Source organism: Malus sylvestris, chromosome 5 (genome assembly GCF_916048215.2).
Source record: "Malus sylvestris chromosome 5, drMalSylv7.2, whole genome shotgun sequence".
Classification (NCBI taxonomy): Eukaryota; Viridiplantae; Streptophyta; class Magnoliopsida; order Rosales; family Rosaceae; genus Malus; species Malus sylvestris.
In genome coordinates, this window is record NC_062264.1 from 45122243 (window position 1) to 45144055 (window position 21813).

At 35.0% G+C, this 21813-nt stretch overlaps 1 protein-coding gene and 1 long non-coding RNA gene across 47 annotated transcripts in view; both read right to left on the reverse strand.

The window, feature by feature from the left end:
* The window catches only part of LOC126623028 (cysteine-rich receptor-like protein kinase 44), a 98650-nt gene that overhangs the window by 21143 nt on the left and 55694 nt on the right, over positions 1-21813 (reverse strand). For 22 of the 43 annotated variants that reach the window (XM_050291732.1, XM_050291730.1, XM_050291721.1 and 19 more), the window contains one exon: positions 13807-13844. The exons of 3 other annotated variants lie outside the window; for them this stretch is intronic. Coding sequence is in view for 17 of the 40 variants with exons in the window: in XM_050291754.1 (XP_050147711.1) it covers positions 10775-11131; positions 11214-11364; positions 11490-11727; positions 11850-12060; positions 12288-12415; positions 12549-12686 (1223 nt within the window). In the remaining 23 variants the exon portion in view is untranslated. Of the gene's footprint in view, positions 1-10580; positions 11132-11213; positions 11365-11489; positions 11728-11849; positions 12061-12287; positions 12416-12548; positions 12687-13806; positions 13845-13881; positions 13962-21813 lie in introns of those variants that run through there. 18 more of the 43 variants (XM_050291756.1, XM_050291750.1, XM_050291747.1 and 15 more) reach the window with 9 other exon arrangements.
* LOC126623055 (uncharacterized) lies at positions 701-6719 on the reverse strand. 4 transcript variants are annotated; one of them, XR_007623598.1, is made up of 7 exons: positions 6233-6719; positions 5926-6041; positions 5702-5738; positions 3264-4637; positions 2226-2308; positions 1185-1267; positions 701-983 (listed from the first exon to the last, which is right to left on the reverse strand). It is a non-coding gene; the product is annotated as an uncharacterized LOC126623055 (long non-coding RNA). The 4 variants fall into 4 exon arrangements; XR_007623599.1 differs by having other exon boundaries at positions 3264-3327; positions 4485-4637; positions 5926-6719; XR_007623597.1 differs by having other exon boundaries at positions 3264-4394; positions 4485-4637; positions 5926-6719.

Here is a 21813-nt window from a genome sequence, read left to right on the forward strand (position 1 = left end):
TATGCTTTTGATACGCAAATCCGACATTTTGAATACGCAACAAAAGCACCTTGACGATGAAATGATCTAACCAGAGGAGGGGGAGAGAGAGAGAGAGAGAGAGAGAGAGAGAGAGAGAGAGAGAGAGCTCTGTGTAGAAGAGTGTCGAAACGGCGAGATTTGCAATTGGAAAGAAGGCAACGGCAGCAGATTCTATTGTGCTAGGTACTTAGGGTTTTTTTGAAGTCACATGATATTTTCTTTTCAGGGCTTCCGTTTTATGAGAAAATAAGGTCATAAATTTCATGGGTAATTTGATTTTGCAGATTAAAAAGTCAAAGAATATTGAAAATTACTAAACAATTTACACACATCAAACACAAAGAAAATAAATCCTGTATACCAACTCACACAAAAGGGTGTTTATTTTTCAAAAATACTAATCAATTCCAAGTATTTGGGTTTACTTGATATCATGTGAAATCCCATTTAGAGAATGTTGATAATTTATTGGTCTAATCATCAGTAAAAACTTCCAAGCAATGTGCAAAACACTTTATGCATTATCACTTAAAAAATGAACACAGGGTGTTTCAATGCACCCGTCTGATACACAGGTGGACTATGTCACATGTATCAGGATTCCCACATGCATCACATGTATTCATTAAACTTAAGGAAAAAAAAATGAACACGGTTTTCAGGGAGCACACACTACAGATGAGAAGGAAAAAAACAAGGCAATTTTCACTTCAAAAATAATCTTCCAATATATTTACACAGTAGTAAATTTATTGCACAAAAATGATAATATGATAAATAAAAACATATGCAAATAAAAGCCGGGAATATAAAAGAACCGATTGAATGACTTTACACTTAACCCACTGGTTGAAGAGCAATTTTAGATTTTTGTTTGGTATTGTAGGACTCTCCTCCAGAAAGTCACTTCTTTTTTCTTTTCTTTTTTCTGATTACCGAGGTTGCAATCAACCTGAGAAGTCCTGTAATTAAACACCAAAAAAAAACAAAATTCGATCAGCACGAAATATTAATTGGAGGGGAGTCGAGAGCAAATCTATGACTTTAGCAAGCATGCATATTATTTTCTTAGTCCAAATATGAATTTGACATTATCTCTTGCAAAACCACCAACCAATATCACTTCTCAAAGAAATAATACATAGAAGAGAGCGAAAGCTTACCCAACAATCTCTGAATTTCATTGCAAACTGTTCAATTGTGAACCAGAATCTGTGCTTTCTTTCCCTCTTGACTTTGAACTCCGCTTCATTTTTTACAAAAATCACAAATCAAATCAACTAAAATTAATTTAAAACTTCAACAGGGTAATCGAAAAGAGAAGATTAAATACCCAAAAAATGCTAAAAAACATTAAACACCATAACACATCGGGAAAAGCCCAAGTTTCAAAAACCTAAACACCATAATTATATTGGGAAAATCCTAAATCCTTCATTGCAACAAACCCCAAAACCCAATTACTGTTCCAGGTGGCATGCACAGTTTTTTGTTATAAGAAAAAAGTAACCCCAATCCCAAATTAAGCAGAGAAATCACTTCATAATCCCTAAATACTGGAGAGAAGGAATCTTTGAAAGGGGAGCTTCCGGGTGGCATACACAGATTTTTATTATAAGAAAAAAGTAACCCCAATCCCAAATTAAGCAAAGAAATCATTTCATAATCCCTAAATACTGGAAAGAATGAATCTTTGAAAGGGCGCCACTGCTATCATAGGGTGTGAGCACAGATAGCTTTGGAGGCTGCAAACAAAAGCCCCAAAAAACAAAAAACCAGGGTCTCCTGAAACTGAAAACAAAACTAAATAAAACAACCACACGTAGAATCACAGGCTACAAACAAAACCCCCAACACAATCCCAAATGGAAGGAAAGGATAAATGGAAGAAGAAGAGATGTGACAGAGAAGGAGAGATACAATCCCTTAACCCTACCCTCTCTCTGCGGCCAACACACTCGTTCCCTCAACCCTACCCTCAAACCGTGCACCCAATCAACTTTTTCTGTCCTCCTAATTGTGCACCCGCCCTCACCCTCTCTCCACAACCAACCCCCTCCCCTATCTCCCCCAAATCACGCCCCCACAACATCCCATCAGTGAAGAATCAAATCCAAAAGTAAATTGCAGTTACCTATTATGGTAGGATTTAAACAAGAATCTCCAAATAGAAAGACAAATGATATAATAAACAGATAGCTCACCAAAAAAGCTGCAGCCCTTTCACAGTGGTGATACATTTCCACTTATTACGCATGGCTTTTTCAATTGTAATTTCTTGCTTCTCCTGCAGAAAAAAAAAACACAACAGAACAGATTTAAATAACCACTTATACCTATTCCATCTCTGGAACTAAAACTTTCAGTTATTTATCTATATATAAATATTGATTATGATCACATTTTGATCATTAACATAAAATACAAATCATTGTATATTTGCACAATCAAATATTTATGGAACTCACAACCGAGAGCCAGAGCTTCAATTCCTGTGAAACCACCCTTCTCTCAAACCCTTGGCGACAAATTCTTACATCATCTATACCGTAAACTTGATCAATCAATCAATCAAAGATTTATAAAACTTCAGAATTTTAACCTCAATTACAACATGCAGACCCAAAATTGATCCAAATCAAAGTTGAAGAATCCTAATAAGAAGGGGCGACAAATGAGTGAGTTTTACGGAACAAATCCCGAAGGAGGAACCTCAAAATCACCCCCCCCCCCATGTAACAAAAATTAGTAAAACAGTGTAAGAGTATTATATATGAAACTATATTATTGGAACCACTTAATGGAAAGTTGTAGTGCTATGGTATACTCAGTTGTAGTTTCAAAACCAATAAAAGAATGCAAGACCGGATATAAACACAGAAAAGTAAAAACTATTAAGTTTGAAAGATACGAAACGATTGAGCTTGCAGAAAACGTGGAGAGCGATTGCGAAAATGGGGCACTAAATTAACTATTTTTTCTTTCCTCCCCTTCCCTCGCTGCATAAACAATAGAGTAGCTCTATTTTTTCAGTTTTTTTTTTCACGCCATTCTTCATGCCAAGCCAAAATCAACAACTAAATTTATAACATGCATGTTAATAATACCATGAACAATTCCACTTCATTATACATGCATATTATTTTCTTAGTTCATATATGAATTGGACATTATCTCTTCCAAAACCACCAACCAAAATCACTTCTCAAAGAGATTATAAATAGAAGAGAGTGGAAGCTTACCCAAAGCCAATTTCACGTAGTAGTGTTGTGCTACTCTGATCGCCAACCTGAGCTACTGGATGCCCTGTAACCAATAATCCAAAAATAAACATTAGTTATCCACAGCTTGACAATTTCTTTCATGGTGTAAGGATATATTTTCAACAGTTTGTTGTCGTTTGTTTATCTGCAACTGCACCTGCACTTGCATTTGCAGCAGATTATATTACTCAAATGAAATGCATATCAGGGGAGAAAGAGAGAGCTGAGTTGGAAAGTTTGACTGACTGAATGTATAAAGCCTTGTATCCCATAACAAACAGACCGCTATATATAACCAATTACGCAACCATATAACTCCATTTTTAGACAACCAAGAAAGTAATTATAGAGAATAAACCAATATCAATATCATTGATTGTAATATGCATTTAAACAAAACACCATAAAATGGCAAATTAAACCAAAATTACAATTAAAAAACGAAACATCAATTATCTAGATATTTAAAATTATCATATGAATTACTATCCACTAATTGTATGGTTCCATTCAGTAAAGGAACTAATGCAGTTCTAGGCTCATTGTCCCAACTAACGTTAACCCAAAAAAGAAAAAAGCAAACTTCAAATTGAAATTCAAAAAATCTAAAACTTTTGCCTATCCATACACAAAAAAGATTAGATTGACACATTCCACAGAATTATTTGGAGATGGAGACACAGAGAGCTAGCACAGGAAGCAAATTAAGAGATCATCATATTACAGAATTAAAATAATTTTCATTTCCAATTGTATTACAAGAGCCTATGGTTTCATTCCACTCCACAAATTCACAGATTAATTCAAAATTTTCTCCACCCTCAGAACAAACTACGACATGCATTTGAACAACTCCAAACAATGTTTGAAAGAGATTGAGCTACAATTAGTTGATGTGGAGATTAAACCATTCCCGAAATTCATTTCCAATTTTCTCAAAGATACAGGACATACAGGAATTCAATGAAACAAATAATACACCTAAAAATCCATAGCGAAAAAGCCTATATCAAACATACATTATTAGGGTTGCATATGCATCTCTTCATAACCGTTTTAACGACCCAAGTACCATGCCATTTGACCATTTTTAGATTCACCAAATGAACCCTGCAAGATTAAATGGATTTCTAACAGTCACCTGTACCATGTTGAGGCGTGTTATTACCTACATGACATTGAAACCATTTTGTTTCTCACCAGTTTATCAACCGGCACACATTGTAAGTATTGAACTGGTTCTGACGTCAAAACATTTCTGTTCTCCAAATTCGGCATATCCCAACTATGATCTTCATATCGTTTCTAAGAGGCTTCAAGTCACGTATTAGTACAATGCTCATTCTTGTAAACCTGGAGCAAAATCATACATATTGTTAGAAAGAAAGTGTGTCTATACATCAAAATGTATGTTTTCCAATATGTAAATGTTTACAAACTTGCAGTGAAAAAATAGCAAATTGACTTGTTTTAATTGATTAAAAATTTAAAAAATACAAACATTTTAATATTAGAAATTCGAATTAAAAAATTTACAACATGCCAACACAATAACTTATTTAAGTTTGATCATTTATAACATCTAACTAATATCTGATTTATACTGAAATTCTAGCAATCAAGCAAAGAAGTTAGTATTTGAATAACCAATTATATTTACACATTATATTCCTCTCTTTGGTTCAGCGCTTTGCAGACAATCCAACATTTTTTTTATCTTGGTATACCCATTTTGTCAATCATTTATGTGTCTATGCATTAAACAATATCTTGGTAGAATTGAGAAAGAAAACAAAAAGATAAAACACTGAAAATCAGAAAATTAGAATATTTGAAAGAAAAAAAATATATATGCAAAGATTTAACCATAAGAAACCCCAGCATTCCTAGCATTGGAATGATTAGAAAAATCGAATTTGATAACATTGTACCCTTTTTTTTTTACGGTAAAAGGGAATTCATTTCATAACAAACCAAAACATAGAAGTTATAGCAGGTGAAGAAGGCTTCTAAAAGGATATGGAGAACCGTCACTTAGCAACTGCTTCCCAATTCTTAGAACAAAAAGCTATCATCTTTCGGAAAAGAAACAGTTGTCATTGAAATCAACAGAAATCATCAAACCCTTTCATAGCATCAAATTTGTACAGAAATATAAATATTAAAAACCAAAACTCAAATTTAAAAGCCAAAGTTAAATTAGTAAATAAATTTTAAAAAAACCACATGATACTTGCTCTGGGATTAATCTAAAGAAAATACAATTTCCAATATCCAAAAATATAAATATCTAACCCAGAACCCAAACTTGTTGTGATTGTGTGTACGCATATGGGTTAAATTAGATTGAGAGAGAGTACGATAAAAAATAAACAATCATTCGAATAAAAATTCAGCATATTATAAGAGTTACTAACCCTGAAATTCGTTAGATCCAGGGTCCAACTCCTTGTCCTGTAATTCCAGAATATAAACAACAAAATATAAAATCAGAAACCCCCAAATTTATGCATTTCTTAATTGAAATCCAGAAAAAAAAATGTAAAATTTAAGCAATGCAGAGAAAACCGAGATCCCACCCAAACAAAAGCAAAAATGAGAGAGGAAACCCGAAAAAAGGAATTCAATGAATCCAACATACCGCAATCAGAGCGAGGACGCTTTCTGACGGCTATATTCATCGCCGAGGGCGCGGTTGCCATCCGTCGATGTACCTCCATTTAACCTGAGATTTTAGTGTTCTCTTTACCCTTGCAACTGAAAATAAAAAATCCCAGGAAAATGAGCAAAAAGCTTAAGCAGAAAAAAAACATATTTTCAACCACCAAAACCCAATACCCATTTAATCATACACGAACGAAAAATCTAAATACAGAGTCATTAGTCATAGATCAACGAACTGAAAACCCCCCCAAAAAAACCCACCAAAAAAAAAGAAGAAAACTGACCTTAAAACAAAGAACAATGCACATAACAGAGAGATGCATCCCCAAAATGAGAGAAAATGAAACAAAGGAACCCCCAAAACCTGACCTAACAGTGCAACAAAATCCGGAAATAATTCACAACAAAAAGGCTGAAATGATAACAATCTATGCTAACAGTAAAGAATGGAATAAAAAATGGAAGTCAGCTTTCGAAATCCAGCCATTCATCCGACATGCAAAAGGGAACGGACGATCCAGGGTGATTCATGGACTAAGAGGACCTTACTCGGCTCGGTTCACCATCCTAACCCCTCCCTCTCTGTTTCTCTCCCTGTTATCCGGACAACCACTCTCTCTTTCCCTCACTATCACTCTCACTGTCTCCCTTCCACTCTGCCATGCCAGGATCGGCATGGCTTTTGCCGGCGCCGAAGAAAGAACGAAGCGACGGGGGATGGAACCTAACCCCAATCTGAAACCCTATTGATAAAAAGACGATTCTTCCCCTCTAATTCATCATCCTAACTGTGGGATCTGAAGATGATATGGGCAGTGTCGCCATTTTACGCAATAAAATTTTTCTAAAACCCAGCGGCAATTTTGCAAATCAGGTGCAATCCTGGTAAAACCGTAAATATTTTGAAATCTGTTCAGAGACAAAATTAACCTCCTAACTTTTAAAAACTACCTTCCAACCCAGCCCCAAATCCCACGGTTTTGTTGTAAATAAAGCAAAATCGAGGGGGAAGGAATTGACCTCAAAAGACAAAATTACCCTCCTAACTTTTAATAACTATCTTCCAACCAGCCCCAAATCCCATGGCTTTGTTGTAAATAAAGCAAAATTTAAAAAATGAACAGTGTCTACCCCCTTCTACTTTAGAATAGATAATATCAAATTATACACTTGCAACGTCATTAATTTAAAGAACCTATATATGTTCAAATAATACGAAAATATAAATTAATACGATTCAAAAACCTTATAATATAATATGAGAAAATCAAAACCATGAACCATTTTGAATGTCACTGTCAATGGGCAACAGCGGAAGTCCAGATGGCTGATAGATTAACTTGATAAACCCTAATTCCTTATGTCATGTATGCATGCTGGTATTGTTTGATTGGCAGGACTTAATTAATTAGCACCAACTCCATCGTCTAGATCTTGAACGCTTCATATGAAGACCAAGGCCTAAGGAGATTTGTTTTTGGTAGGTCAAATATATATCATGCACGCGGCAGAGAATGAGTCTTTTCTAGTTTTGATTAGTGAAAACGGTAATGTTAAGGAATCTATTTAAATTATATTTTGTGAATCATATGATGTGATTATTGATGATTGAATCATTACTTAAGTGCTGATTAACATGCTTATTTCTATTAGCGACACACATAATGTGATCTTAAAAGTTGTTTATTAAACAATCATCCTTATAATGTAGAAGGTGGAACCTGCTAGGACATTACAAGGATCTCATTTGAAAAAAAATTGTTTTGGATATGAGTAATGCGATGAATGCTAAATTTTTTGTAGATAAAATTTGCAAACCAAATTAATTAATAGTGTGTCATCAATAGAAAATAAACACGTTTATCAACGTTTAAATAACAATTCAATCATCAACTTCTATGTCATTTAGCTTATAAAATTTTGTTTACAAATTTAATCTCCTTAACATTTACTCTTTGGATACATAACCGATGAGTGGGCGGTCAGAAGACATCGTTGTAATGGGAGCAGTTCTTTCTCTTGATCAGTAGTAGTTAGGGATGGGCAAATACCCATTGGTTATGGGTAACTGCGGTTACCTGCTCATTTAAATTAAACGGTTACGGTTATGGGTAACCGTTTAGATAAATAAACGGTTATGGGTATAACCATTTACCCGCGAAATTTAAATGGACGGTTATGGGTATTAACCACGGTTATAAACGGGTAACTGTTTACCCATTTATTTTATATATGTAAAACTAACACAAACCATGTTCTCGATCCAATAATACTTAGCACCCAATAAATTAGCAAGGAATTCATCGGTCATTCTCTCAATAACACTACTACAGGAATGATGATTCTCATCATCAAGGAATTGGCCAAATTAATTTAAATTCATTGCGGGTAACCGTGAAATTGACAGAAATGTCTTCTAAACAATTTTTGTAACCCAATAATACTTAGCAAATATTATATTTACCTTCATTGGTAACAATTAAAAATATCGTTCGTAAACTATTATTTCAATTATTGGAATGGTATAAGGACTTAAAAAAATTAAAATATGAAAATGTATGATGAATGTACCTATAACGGTGTTTAATTGTTAAAAAAAAAATTATGACAATTTTTTTTAATTTTCAAGTTGTTAAAAAACATGTAGACTGGTGAAAAAAGGGTAATGGTAAAAAAAAAAGATAAACGGGTTAAAAATGATAAATGGGTAAACGAGTATTAAACGGTTACGGTTAAATGGGTATGCGGTTATGGGTATGGTTAACCGTTTATAAATGGTTATGGGTATGGGTATAACCGTTTAGGCAATTACCCAACGGGTAAACAGTTATGCGGGTATGAATATAAACGGTTATGGGTAAATTAACCACGGTTACCCGCCCGCATAACCATTGCCCATTCCTAGTAGTAGTCAATTTTATGTTTACCAAAAAGTGATCATGGAAAATAACAACATAAAAGACAGATACAGGTGAAAAAAGATAAATCAAAAGTTGATTCTGGATATTCATGTTGTCAAATTAGAATCCGTTCAGTTTTAGTGGAAATCTGCAACAAATTATAATGCTTGCAATATTTTCATCCTCATCTTTCTTTGTTAGGGTAAAGTAATGGTGCAGGTAAATGACAATTAACTAGTTGAACTAGTCATGATTTCTTTGCAGCATATATTTCACTCCACCCAGCTAATTAGTTACTAACTCTAGTCAAATCAAGGAAAGAAATGTATATATAAGCGCTCATGAAATAAAAGATCAATAACTTAAAGATGACGTTACGTGTTTGGACTAATTCCACAATATTTTTTTATAGTCAAAGTCTTTTATTTTTTAGATCTTCATTCAATAACCATTTTTATTAAAATTCTTCCAAATTAAAAAGTGTTTCTGACAAAGACACAGTATAGCTAAAAACATAGTAAAATGTTTATGACAATGTTGCGTATGAAGTTAACAAACATCTCATTTTATGCAACGCATGCGATGAAGATTAGTCATAGAAGGTTAATAGAGATGGGAGTGGTGGGAGACATGCCAATTAAATTAAGGAAATTTTAACGAAAAGTCTGCGGTACTGTTTACTTTAACGAAAAATCATATTTTTACATTAAAAAGTCAAACCTGGTACTATTCATTTTACCCTTTATTTTGTCCTTATCATTAAAACTCAAAATTTTCAAGCCATTTTCATTAATTTTTCTTTAAATTAATCAGGATCATATCCCTTCCTTTCAGTTTAGACCGTTCAAAAGAAATCTTTTGGCTTGAAGTTGTGCCACATGTTCAATGAGCTTTTTTTTTTATTGCTTTTATTCAAACCCAATTGAGTCAACAAACCATGAACGCCAAAAAAATTTCATCAAATGCTTGTGGATCTTTTCAACACCGATAGGGAGAGAAGATGGTCAAACCGTGGCCGGTGTGTGCAAGAGGAGGAAGGTAAGTGGTGGCGTGAACGGGGGTGAAGAAGAGAGAATGATTGTTGAACAAAAATAATAAAATAAAATAAAGGTTAAATAGTTAAAATGGTCTCTGAGATTTGCATAATCAATAGTAATGGTCCCTTAGATTGTTCACCATCCATGATTTTGGTCATTCCGTTAAAAACTCTTTGGGCAATTTTCAAAGCTTCGTAACTTAATCATTTCTTAACCAAATTCGACCCATAATATATCAAAATGAAAATAGGAAAGTGTAAAACAAGATTATACCTATTTGGAAGCTCAAAATGAAAATAGCCTGAAAGGTGACTAGTTCGCAGGAAAACTGGAAAACTCACTGGAAACTTGCTAAACTTTAAACGTTCATAAATTCTTCCATATTCAACGAAATTGAGTGATTCAAAAACAAAAATCATACTTCTCGACGAGACGAAGATAATGGTACCTTTCTCGACGGCTAACTCGCTGTGATTTGGCCGGAAAACGGCTCGAAAGTGGCTAATCATTTTCAAGTTAGCCACTTTTGAGCCGTTTTCATGCCAAACCACGGCAAGTTAGCCGTCGAGAAATGTACCATTCTCTTCATCTCGTCGAAAAGTATGATTTTTGTTTTGAACACATTTCTAAGCAGTTAGATAATTTCTTTTGAACAATTCAAACTAAAAAAAAAGGATGAAAGGAGAGATAAGAGGGGAGAAAATTCAAGTCCAATTAATCAAAGTCGTTGTTTGATTGGTAGACTGGTCCCAAAACAACACTTAGTCTATCTCTTATACATCACAAGCCTTATTGCAATTACCTAAACCATTAAAAAGAAAAATGAACAAAATAAATGGTAAACTACACATTATGATTTAAAAAACAATGCAGTTTCCATCTTAAAGAGCTATCTAGGATATACTTCGGTGATCAATGAAACCTCATGTTCTGGTGCTTTGACAGAGCTGCTCTTGGATCGATCCGACCCTGTTGTAATCACCTCCGAACTATTCTTCCATCCCAAAGTCATGTCAGATCCAACGTTACCATCTCTTAAAAATGCTGGTTGTGAGGGTACTGGAAGTGTGACTGAGTAACTGTTAAGCATTAGAACAATAGCATTCATGGTTGGTCTATCGGCTATATTTTCTTGAACACATAGCAACCCAATATGGATGCATCTCATTATTTCATTTCTTGAACCGTTCGTCAACGCGGGATCTATTAGATTTGAAGCTGTCTCTTCCCTCCAACATTTCCATGCCTGCGTTGTGAAATTCGTAGAAATATAGTTAGAGATAAATTATTTTTCTTGGTTGCATTATGCATATAGTTTAAGTACTTACGTAGCTTAGAAGATCCTCCACATTCTCGCCATGATGAAAGGAATTATTTTTCTGTCCGCTCACTATCTCCAAAACTAAGACACCAAAACTATAGACATCCGACTTAACAGAAAAGTGTCCATGCATCGCATATTCTGGAGCCATATATCCACTGCATATCAAAACAAGAATAATATATGTTGGTTTTATGATCGCTAACTTAGATGAGAACTTTGGATTATTGATATAGATTAACACAATTATAATATAAGCCATGCAGCCTCGTCGAATACTTACTAGGTCCCCACAATTCGACTGGTATTGCCTTGTGTTTGATCAACCCCAAACAATTTTGCCATGCCAAAATCTGATATCTTGGGAGTCATTTCTTCATCTATCAAGATATTACTGGCTTTGAGATCACGATGAATAATTCTAAGCCGCGAATCCTCATGAAGGTAAATGAGCCCTCGAGTAATGCCTACTATGATTTTGTAGCGCCTATCCCAATCCAGTTGTGCGCGCTTGATTGGATCTGCATGTTCAGTTCAAACCAAGGTTACAATGTTTCTTGTATGTCACAAGAATGAGATTTTATGGTAAAATTTTGAAGTTAAAGCTAAAATTGTACAAAAAGGAACATTGAAGCATAAATACCAAATATGATGTGGTCCAGACTTGCATTAGGGACAAACTCATAAATAAGAAGCCTTTCAACTCCTTCCAAGCAGAAACCTAAGAGCCTAACTAAGTTTCGGTGTTGAAGCTTTGCCACTAACAAGACCTCATTTTTAAACTCCAAATCTCCTTGTCCAGAATTTACGGAGAGCCTTTTCACTGCTATTTCTTGTCCATTATATAACCTACCCTGAAAGAGTATCAAAACAAAAAGGTTGCATTCAAGGAATATATACATGAAATTGGTGATGTTGCCCATATATATCATGATGTTGTTAAGATTGGCAGGTTAGGTTTTTTCACAATAAAGCCGGCCTCGGTGTTATGATCAATAGTGGAACAATCACTATATATTGTATTTTATTTCGTAAGGTATGATGTGAGAATCTCATCTTCAATAGATGTGTTATATATTACCTTGTAAACATAACCAAATCCCCCTTGTCCTAGTTTATTGGTTTCAGAAAAGTCATCCGTGGCAATTCTAATGGTCTCAAAATTGAATTGCAAGGATTCTGCACTTCTAATTTCGTCCGCGTCTTCGCCTGTGTAACAATTTTAACAAAAATTTCATATGCAACATAATTAGATCTAGATGACGTAACAGTACTCGGCTTCCCACTTGAAGCAAATTGAGTTAAATTAATGTTACTGTGTTTATTTTATTACAGTATGTACCTGGAATTAAATTACTATGAAGCATTTTCTTTGCCTTCCGTACTCTTAGACAAATGCCCATGAACATTACTAGTACCAAAGAAGCAATAATTGGCACAACAATAATGATGACAGTCCGAGATTTGCTGCCCTTCGATCCTACAAAGTAAAATCAGAAATATATCTTCTCTAATCACATGACATTCTGAATAACATGTTTAAGTGATTGATCTATCAGAGAGAGGAGTTACCATTGATCAATTAAATTTTGAGATCAGTGTCAAGCAAATATACAGTCATCGGTGTATGTAATGGAGTGTACATACATATACGTTGTGCGTACGTACCTTGTGAAGTGTTTGTGGTATTGGTTGATGATGGTGGAGATTGTATTGGTGGTGTTATTGGTGGCGGAGATGGCAGTTGTTTGACAGTTGTAGGGCTATAGAAGGGGTAAAGATCGAATCTAAAGTTACAGCTAGGTTTACCAACTCCCCCACCTACTTTCCCGTAAATATAGGAGATATCTGCAAAAGCCCCAACTAAGCAATCACTGCAATTTTGCTCTGATATGTCTGGCGTGCATTGCGCTAGTGCAAATATTGTTTGGAAGGATGGGGCACTTGTGTTTCCGAATGCAAATTTCCGAAGAGAACCGCCAGCTGCAGCTTTACTTCTTATGCTTTCCAGTAGCTTCCTCAGCTCTTGGTTGAATCCATCCAGGTCGGACGACGATACGTTATTAATGTTATTATAACGGTGAGGAGGCTCAGTTTCCATGACGCCATAGATGGAGCGGTTTGAGTAGCGTAAATTGCATTTTTCATACCAACCAATTGCTTCCTTCTGATTAGGGCAAAGCTGAAGGAGATCATATTGGGAATTATTTAGGCAGCTACCACAATCTCCCACCGTGACATCTCCTCTACAAAGTCCGATTGCATAAATGTGCTCGTTCGACGAGTTTAGGCTATAGGATGCATTGTAAAAGCCATACCCGTTGCCGTTTTCGTCGGAGGGCAGAGAGGAGAGGAGGCGGTTGAGGTTTGTCTGATAGGTACTATTGGTGGTATAGTTTCCTTTTTCGTTTATGCAAACTTGACCAAGGGCTTGATTAATCATGAGAAACAGAATGGGAAAGAGGCAGGATAGAAATCTTGAGGAATCCATTGCTGGCATTATTTGATATTTTTGCTCAAATTCGTTTGTAAAAGAGGATTATAGTTATGATGGAAAACTTGCTACACGTCTATATATGAAGAACGAAGTCAATGAATACCTCACTTTACGCAAGACGCGGTGGTGGGAAGACCAGACCTTTTTTTGTTTTTTTTATTTTTAACACATACCAGACTTTTAATAGTAGCTCTAGCTACGATACAGTATTGGTACTTGCTACCATTCCTCTACACATGCATGTTTAAGCGCAACTTTTTCATGTATCAAGCCTATTATGAAAAAATGATGTCATAGTGGCGGTCTCAAGCCAATAACACTTTTATATTCATAAGTTGAAATTTAAAATACATAATAACTTTAAATCAAATACTACATGATTAATTTAAATCAAATACTACGTGATTAATTTAAAATATCGCTACAATGATATCATTGTATAAGCAAGTGTCTTTTTTATATTACATCTTTGTAAGGTATTCTTTCATCGGCGAGGTTTCACTCTTTTATAATTGAAGATGCTGACATAGGCGGGGGTGCTAAATTAAATATTTAAGGAAGCTTCGTCCGAGACTTATACCATTCAACCATTGAAATAAAGTAAACCACAGACTGGAACAGAGAGTGGTTGTGGTTGGCTTGGCTGGGCCAACTTCTCTTTGCTTCTCGGTGCATGCATTCTCTCAGTCAACAAAGTAAATCAATTATATAATACGCAATTCTGACAATCATTTACTTGTTTCGGTGGATATATCTTTCTACTTTGTGGATACACCCTACTCTTTACTATAGTTGATACTAGCAAAGATGCCCAAGCTCCATTGCGGGTTTTGAATTCGTAATCATAGTTTAACACACCAATTTTTAAATTATTCAGAAACCAATCAAAGCAACTGAATCGACATGATAAATTAAGTCTTTCAGTTGGATCTACATTCTATTGAATTTACATTAAAAGCCTATCTTAAAAAAAATGGCGGATTTTTTAAAGTCCCAACTATATACAATGTACATGAGTTTTTCACATGAATTGGAGAATGATGGTTGTTTAATTGTACCTAAAGTGCAGCAGTAGCTGTCAGTGTGTGGCTAAAATGCACCTGCACAGTGAATCAAAATTGAGTCATGATTCCTTGTACTTGTAGCATAAGTAGAAGAGCAGGTGCTACAAATAGTCAATGCTATTACCAAACCACCATGAGATTACTTATAATAAACTTACCTAGAAGTTGAAGGTTCTCTTCATTTATGTCCTAGTTCATGGGAAAAACAAAAAATGTGATTGCAAAGATGTGATTCCCAACAACAAATCCTACCAAAATCTGATCCCTTCACCAGTACCTACCTACCACCAATTGACTATCCCACCAACACTCCAAATTTTGACAGCCCTTAAGAACAAAACTGTTCTATGAAGCACAAAACTCTTCCAACACATTGCTTGCAACATTTACTATGTTTAAACCTCTGATTTATTGGTATCATGCGATTTCTTTGAAAATTTACATAAACCTCAAAAAGTAGTATAAGTGCTTCTGCAGCATGAGGAGTTTTATAACAAAGTAGTCATTCATTTCTGCCGATAAACTGAAACAATGATTGATATGAAGGTCTTCGCATCAGATAAAAATGACTGACTAAGAAGAATTCAAGTGCAAAATGACTGACCAAGAAGACTTCTATTTTTCAGAAAAGTAAAAACAATTAATCGTTATGGCACAAATTCTAAAGTTAATAAGCCCTAAAGTAGGAGGCCATAAAAAGAGGAGGATTTACAACATACATCTCAGAAACAAATAGACTCATTTGAAATGTTCTTAAAGAAATAATACAGTGCCAAATTGGAATCATATTGGAGAATAAAGAGGCCTCAGATATTTTATCCATAAACCTAAAAACTACAGAGAACAAAAATAACAATCACTCAAATGGAAAGTACGGGGAAGCACTGCATCAAAGGTCAGGTGGCATACCAGAATTTTGATTCAAATGTCATGGCTGAGAACCTTTGCATCAAAAGCAGCTGCAAGAGCAAATGATGACGATGCGATGGGAGTCCAAACTAAACAGCAAAAAATTAGAGAGAATAATAGTAAGAATTCGAACAGAGTTCATGTGTTTATATTGGATAAATGACTCTTAGCTTGTTTTGCTTCTTGCAGAGTTATGGGATTCAGGAAAAATGTTTTCTTTAGTTCCTCTCATAGAACTAAAGAAGTGATGTTGAAACAACCATTTTTTCCCATTTTGTTTGACCAAGAATGTATTTGTATAAAATCCAAATGCAAATGCAGAAGAGATATGAGAATATAACAGAGGACCCTAACAGTTAAGATTAGAGAGAATAAGAGTCTGCATTCGAACACAGTTGAGAGATTTGTTCCAACACCTAACAAAATTAAGAATGGATAAACAAATACCTCAATGATGGTCTCTTTGGCGGCTGCTCTGTGAATGCATGGTTTGATGTGTATGCTTGTGTTTGATCTGCATACATGTCAAGAAGAAAATTAAAAAGTGCATCACAGAAATACATAAGCAACCAAGAATTGGAAAAACAATCTACCAACAGAGGAGCTAAACAGTTACTAAAACAGCCTAATCTCCCCAACACCCTCACCACAGAAATACAGAAGCAACAAAGTATGGAGAAACAATCTAGCAACAGAGGGATATTCAAACGATGTGAAGCGGAAAAACAACCTCAATTTGATTTGTTGAGAAGGAAACAGCAGGAAAGCATGAAGAAACACAGAAATGAGCACAGTGCAACCCCCTAGCTTATGAAGACACAAACCCGACTCCAACTGTGTACGGAACAGTGCACTCAGCAGCCTAATCTCCCTAACACCCAACTAAACAGCCTACAAACATCCATTACAATTTTAATGAAACAACAAAATATTAATCACAGTTTTAACAACGCAAATGGCAAACCAAACAATAAACGATGATTTTAACCCTGTTGAATCAGAGGTGAAAACTGAAAACCCACTCTCTCCCATACCTCCCTCAGCCATTCTCTCCTTAACAACCCTGTGGAGTAACCCGTTAACCCCAAAAAATGCACACAGCCATGCTTTCTGCCCTCTCTCTCTCTCCCTGTCCATCCTTCTCTCAAAAAATTGGATAAAATCCCTATATCTCTCTCCCACTCAGTCGAAACACGTAGCTCCCATCTCTCTCCAATCTGTCAGTCCCTCTGTCCCCCTCCTCTCCTCCCCCAACGACCCTCGGACCGATGCATCTCCCACAGCCACACCCACCCGCCCCCGAGTCAAAAATCCCGGCGATCCTCTCCCTCCAACCCGTCAACCCTTCTATTGCTTCCTGGATCTCTCTCTCTCTCACTCTGTTTTTTCCATAAGTAAATCAACATTAAAAAAAAAAAATCCAACTATAGATGCAGTAATTAAATAACTACTTTACTTATCCAGATTTTCCTCCACACACACTCATTGCTTCCTTCTTCTTCATCACCTAGAAGAAAGCAACCCATTTAGCAGAAGAACTCTCTCTGTCCTCTCTCTCTCTCTCTCTCAGCAATGCGAGCTTCCAAGACGAAAACTTTCCCACATTTTCCATCATTTTCATTCGTTTTCTCACTCTCTCACTCTCTCATCGACTTTCCGGGCAACCCATTTCTGCTCCGCCCAGCAGCAGCAACCCATCAAAACCATCGTCGTTCACATCCGGCCCAAAGACCCAATACCCTTTCTGAAGCGCAGTGGCAATTTTGTAAATAGCGTTAAATCCAACAAAAGCAGGGGAAGAGAGACTCAGTGTCACTTTCGTAAACAAAATGAAATGTACCCAAAATTGCACAGTGCCACCTCCCCTCTTACTTTAGACTAAAGTAATTGCTGCACACCTTACTCTCCAGCACATTTGTGTTTACTTATGACATTAAGATTGATTTATTGAACGATAATCAAAACACAAACGTAAACTTATATGCGTGCATAAAGAGAAAAATAGTATGCATAAATAATTTCTGTTAACAAATTTGAGCCAATTTACCACAAAAATGAATCACACCACTTAGCACCATTTGCAAACTAACAAGTTTGAGTCATCATGAAGAATAGAAAGGAAAATTGGAAAAATTAGAAATCTTGAGGAAATGATTGCTAGTAATTTACTTTGGCCTTTGATCGAGATGCGAGCACTAGATGTTTTGAATTTTGAGGACCAATTGAATAGTATCCGGAAACAAAGAGAAATCCGGAATGTCTAGTGCATGTGCTCGAATTGGTCCGACCTAGAAATAATTAAACAAGACTAGCTCGAATTAGTTCCTGCTTGGAAGACTAATACAATTCAACTTCTGGATTGAATCAGCAAGAACAAACCAATACTAAATTTCTCGTTTGCTTGGCCTAGCCATCCGTATGTCTAGAGGAGGCAGACCGATGCATTCACTGAAAATAATGGAACGATACATCGAGGAATATCAGACGAATACAATTAAACAACTTGTACATCTTTTAATCGACAATAAGTCGTGAATATATGTGTTATTTTAATCGACAATAAGGGAACGATGCATGTATTTCATCATAACGATCATATTCTCGTATCGAATTACTTCCGTGACTATTGCTTCTGTTTCTTGTAGCAAAAGGTGTGCATAAAGAGAAAATGGTGTGCATAAATTTTTTCTTTTAACAAATCATAGTCATTTACATGAAGAATGAATCTCATATAGGACGGAACTGGTGTTATTTTAATTTGGCCCCTGCCTAAAATAACACCAATTCCGTCCCACATCAAAATCACACCATGTAGCACCTATCACAGTAGGAATCAATAACACGTTAATTAGAAGAAAAATGAATCCAAAGGGCTAAAATACATTATAAATTCATATATAAATTTTTCCTAAAAAAAAAAATTCAAATATAAATCTTCAAGCACTATCGAGGATAGACTTCAGTACGTTATCATGGAAACCTCATCGTCTGGTGTTTGACACAGTTGCTCTTAGATCGATCCAACTAGGCAGATGTCACCCCTGAATTATTCTCCCGTCTCAAGGACATGTCGCATCCAATTCTACCGAGCTTATAATTTATAAAATGCCTGTTGTGAGGGTACTGGAATAGTGACTGAGTAACTATTAAGCATTAGGACTATAGGATTCGTGGTTGGCCTATCAGCTGTATTTTCTTGTATGCATAATAACCCAATGTGGATGCATCTCGTCACTTCAATTCTTGAACTAGTCCTCGTTGTGGGATCTATTAGATTTGAAATTGTCCCTCCCCTCCAACGTATTCAGTTGGGCTCCCTTCGAGCTGCCCAATTCCGTTGGGCCTGGGTATGAATCCGTTATAGGTTTTTTTTATTATTACGGACGTTTGTGGTGTTAAAATTCCTTATTTAATTTAATTTAAAATTTTTAACGAAAGGTGTTGAAACTATTATATTAATTTAAGGAAGATTAGAGTTTCGAACTCGAAATGTACGGGCAGAAACCCAACACCTTATCCATTAAGATATTGAACCGCATACAAACATTATATGCTTCTTGCTATACAAAGAACGATCTTACATAAATAAACTTTTGTCAGACATTTTACAAAAGGCTCTCTCATCTTAAAAGAACTCAAATATTTTTTGTCAAATTGTATATCTTAAATTCAAGATCGTTGAATTCAGCTGACTACAATAACTGTGGCTCCACCATTGCATTAAATCGTACAGTAATCCTTATAGACAAACTCGATAGGAATTTAATCAAACACTTTGCTTCTCACCTTAAAAGAACTCAAATATTGAGATGAAATTATATATATCTTAACCCCAGATTATTGAAAAGAAATGCATATTATTAGAGTAATCCTTATAACATTGGTTTTAATGGATACAAATTCGAGTACTTACCAACAATTACTACACTCGCTAAATGTATGTCAAAAATGAAACAAAATTGAACATGCATTTTCACCAATCGCTTCCACACTCTTAAGAAAATGCGAATGCCGATGACAAGCATAGCGACAATAGCAATCCCAAGAACGATGATGGTGACACTTTTGTTGTTATGTTACTCGTATTATTTCCTGCAAAAATCATAAGGGATGTTAGTCAAAGAAGTAATTAAGCAGATATAGAGAGTACGTTGTCTTGTTTATTTTTTATTTTTTATGAACTTTCAATATATCTTCGAGATCTCCTAAATTTCCAATTCGTGTCAATCTAAATAACAAACCTTATAAGTCATCGATTTCACTGCATATGTGTAAGTTTCAGTTCATTTTTATTTTTTCTCATTTTTATTGTTTGACACGCGCTTTTGCAGTGTTACAGTCTTGATCATTGCAATTACTGTGCATGTCAATGTGGGTTGGTCCATATGTATTTATTATTTCTTTTCTGGAAGGTTTGTCTATGTATTATGTGTCTGAGTCTTTATTTTGTGTTTCTCTTTCTATAAAAAATTAATATAAGATGTTGACGTGACTTAACTGTGACTGTTCAAATAAGAAGAGAGAAAAAGGGAGGGGAAAAAGAGAGGAAATAATCCTTCTCCCAAGTTGATAGCTTATCTAGTGTGTGGCAGGCAGTGCTTTTGTAGTTTTGTACCAGGATATGCTTTTCTCAAATCCACGAATGATAAAAAGATGGATCAATTACATTTTACACTCTTCAAATTTTAAGTACTTTGAAATGGATCATTGGGTTCTAAATTCACTTTTTAATTGTTCAATCATCTGTTGAAGATTGATTTAGGAGAAGTCAAAGCTCCAATATTAATGAGATTTTTATGTCCATAATGTTAGAGTATGAGTGTGATTCTTACAGTTTAGTAATAATCATTGTTATTTTAGATTGGTATAAAGAGGCCTTAATGTGTTTATAAGAGTTAATTCAACTTTGGTTTGGATTGAAACTCTACTGTTGGCTCGAGAATAGAACTCATACTTATACAAGGATTTGGTCTTGTATTCCTTGTAGGATTGTAATAGGGCAATCTGTGTTTAGTATAAAAACATAAGTCACTGCTCTCACAAAACATACGCTCAATATTGAACTAAGACCTATTGTTAGTTTGAGTACTTTTGGTTTTGCAAGAGAGGAGAAGGTGCACTGTTTGAAGTCTGATTTGGCTTATTCTTCTACTGCTTTTACGGGTTAGTTTGTTATTGTGTTTATCGAATTGTGATTTTAATACTTGTATAAATTTGTGGTTCATGAGCTTAATCTCTTAACTTATATTTTTGATAAGTTTAATCTTACATGTGGTATCAGAGCCTAAGATTTTTGCTCTTGAATTCAAATTGAAAGAATTAAATTAAAAGAGCAAAATACGTGACGGTAAATTAGCAGGGTTCAGGCTTAGTTTGTGAGAAATTTTGGACTTTGAATTGAGTTTCTTGTAATGAATATCATGTTTGCCGCATATAGTCTTGTAACTTTGGCATGTTGCTGCCAAACGAATGAAGGGATAATGAATCAATTCAATTTGATAGACTTCGATTATAAATATGGTGTGCGGCATTATACACAAGTTTCGTAAGTATAAATGGTTGAGCGTATTATTTCATATCGGGATCTTGGTATATATAATTTATGGAACAACACACTTCTTATTGTCAATTATTGATTTTCAATTGGATTGATTTATGTCAAGTTTGGGTTGGAATTAATAGAATTGACTGCATATCATGTATTATTTATACGGTTCAAATCCGTGATATTAATTTTTGTCAAATATGAAAGCTTGTGGGTGCTATGGAGCAACACATACAAATAAATATATAAGGTAGATGTTTTATTGACCGCCTACAATGAGTCTTGCGACAATAAACTTTTAGCCATTTACAAAATGTATATTCCATTATGAATCGGAAAGCAAATAATTATTTTGTCATCTTACTGGAAAATCATAAGATTAATGATATGTAGCTGTCATTATTTTCTCCAATGACTTGCTTACGAATATGTATATAATTGATGATGGTGTTGACAATGAATTAAAGGTATGAAGATTTTTAATTTGGATTATTGTCAACTTATGTTATCATGTATAAATCTTAGGATTAATAGAATTGTTATTGTACATATGTCAATATATATTGAATTGCATATGTCGATATTGGAGGCC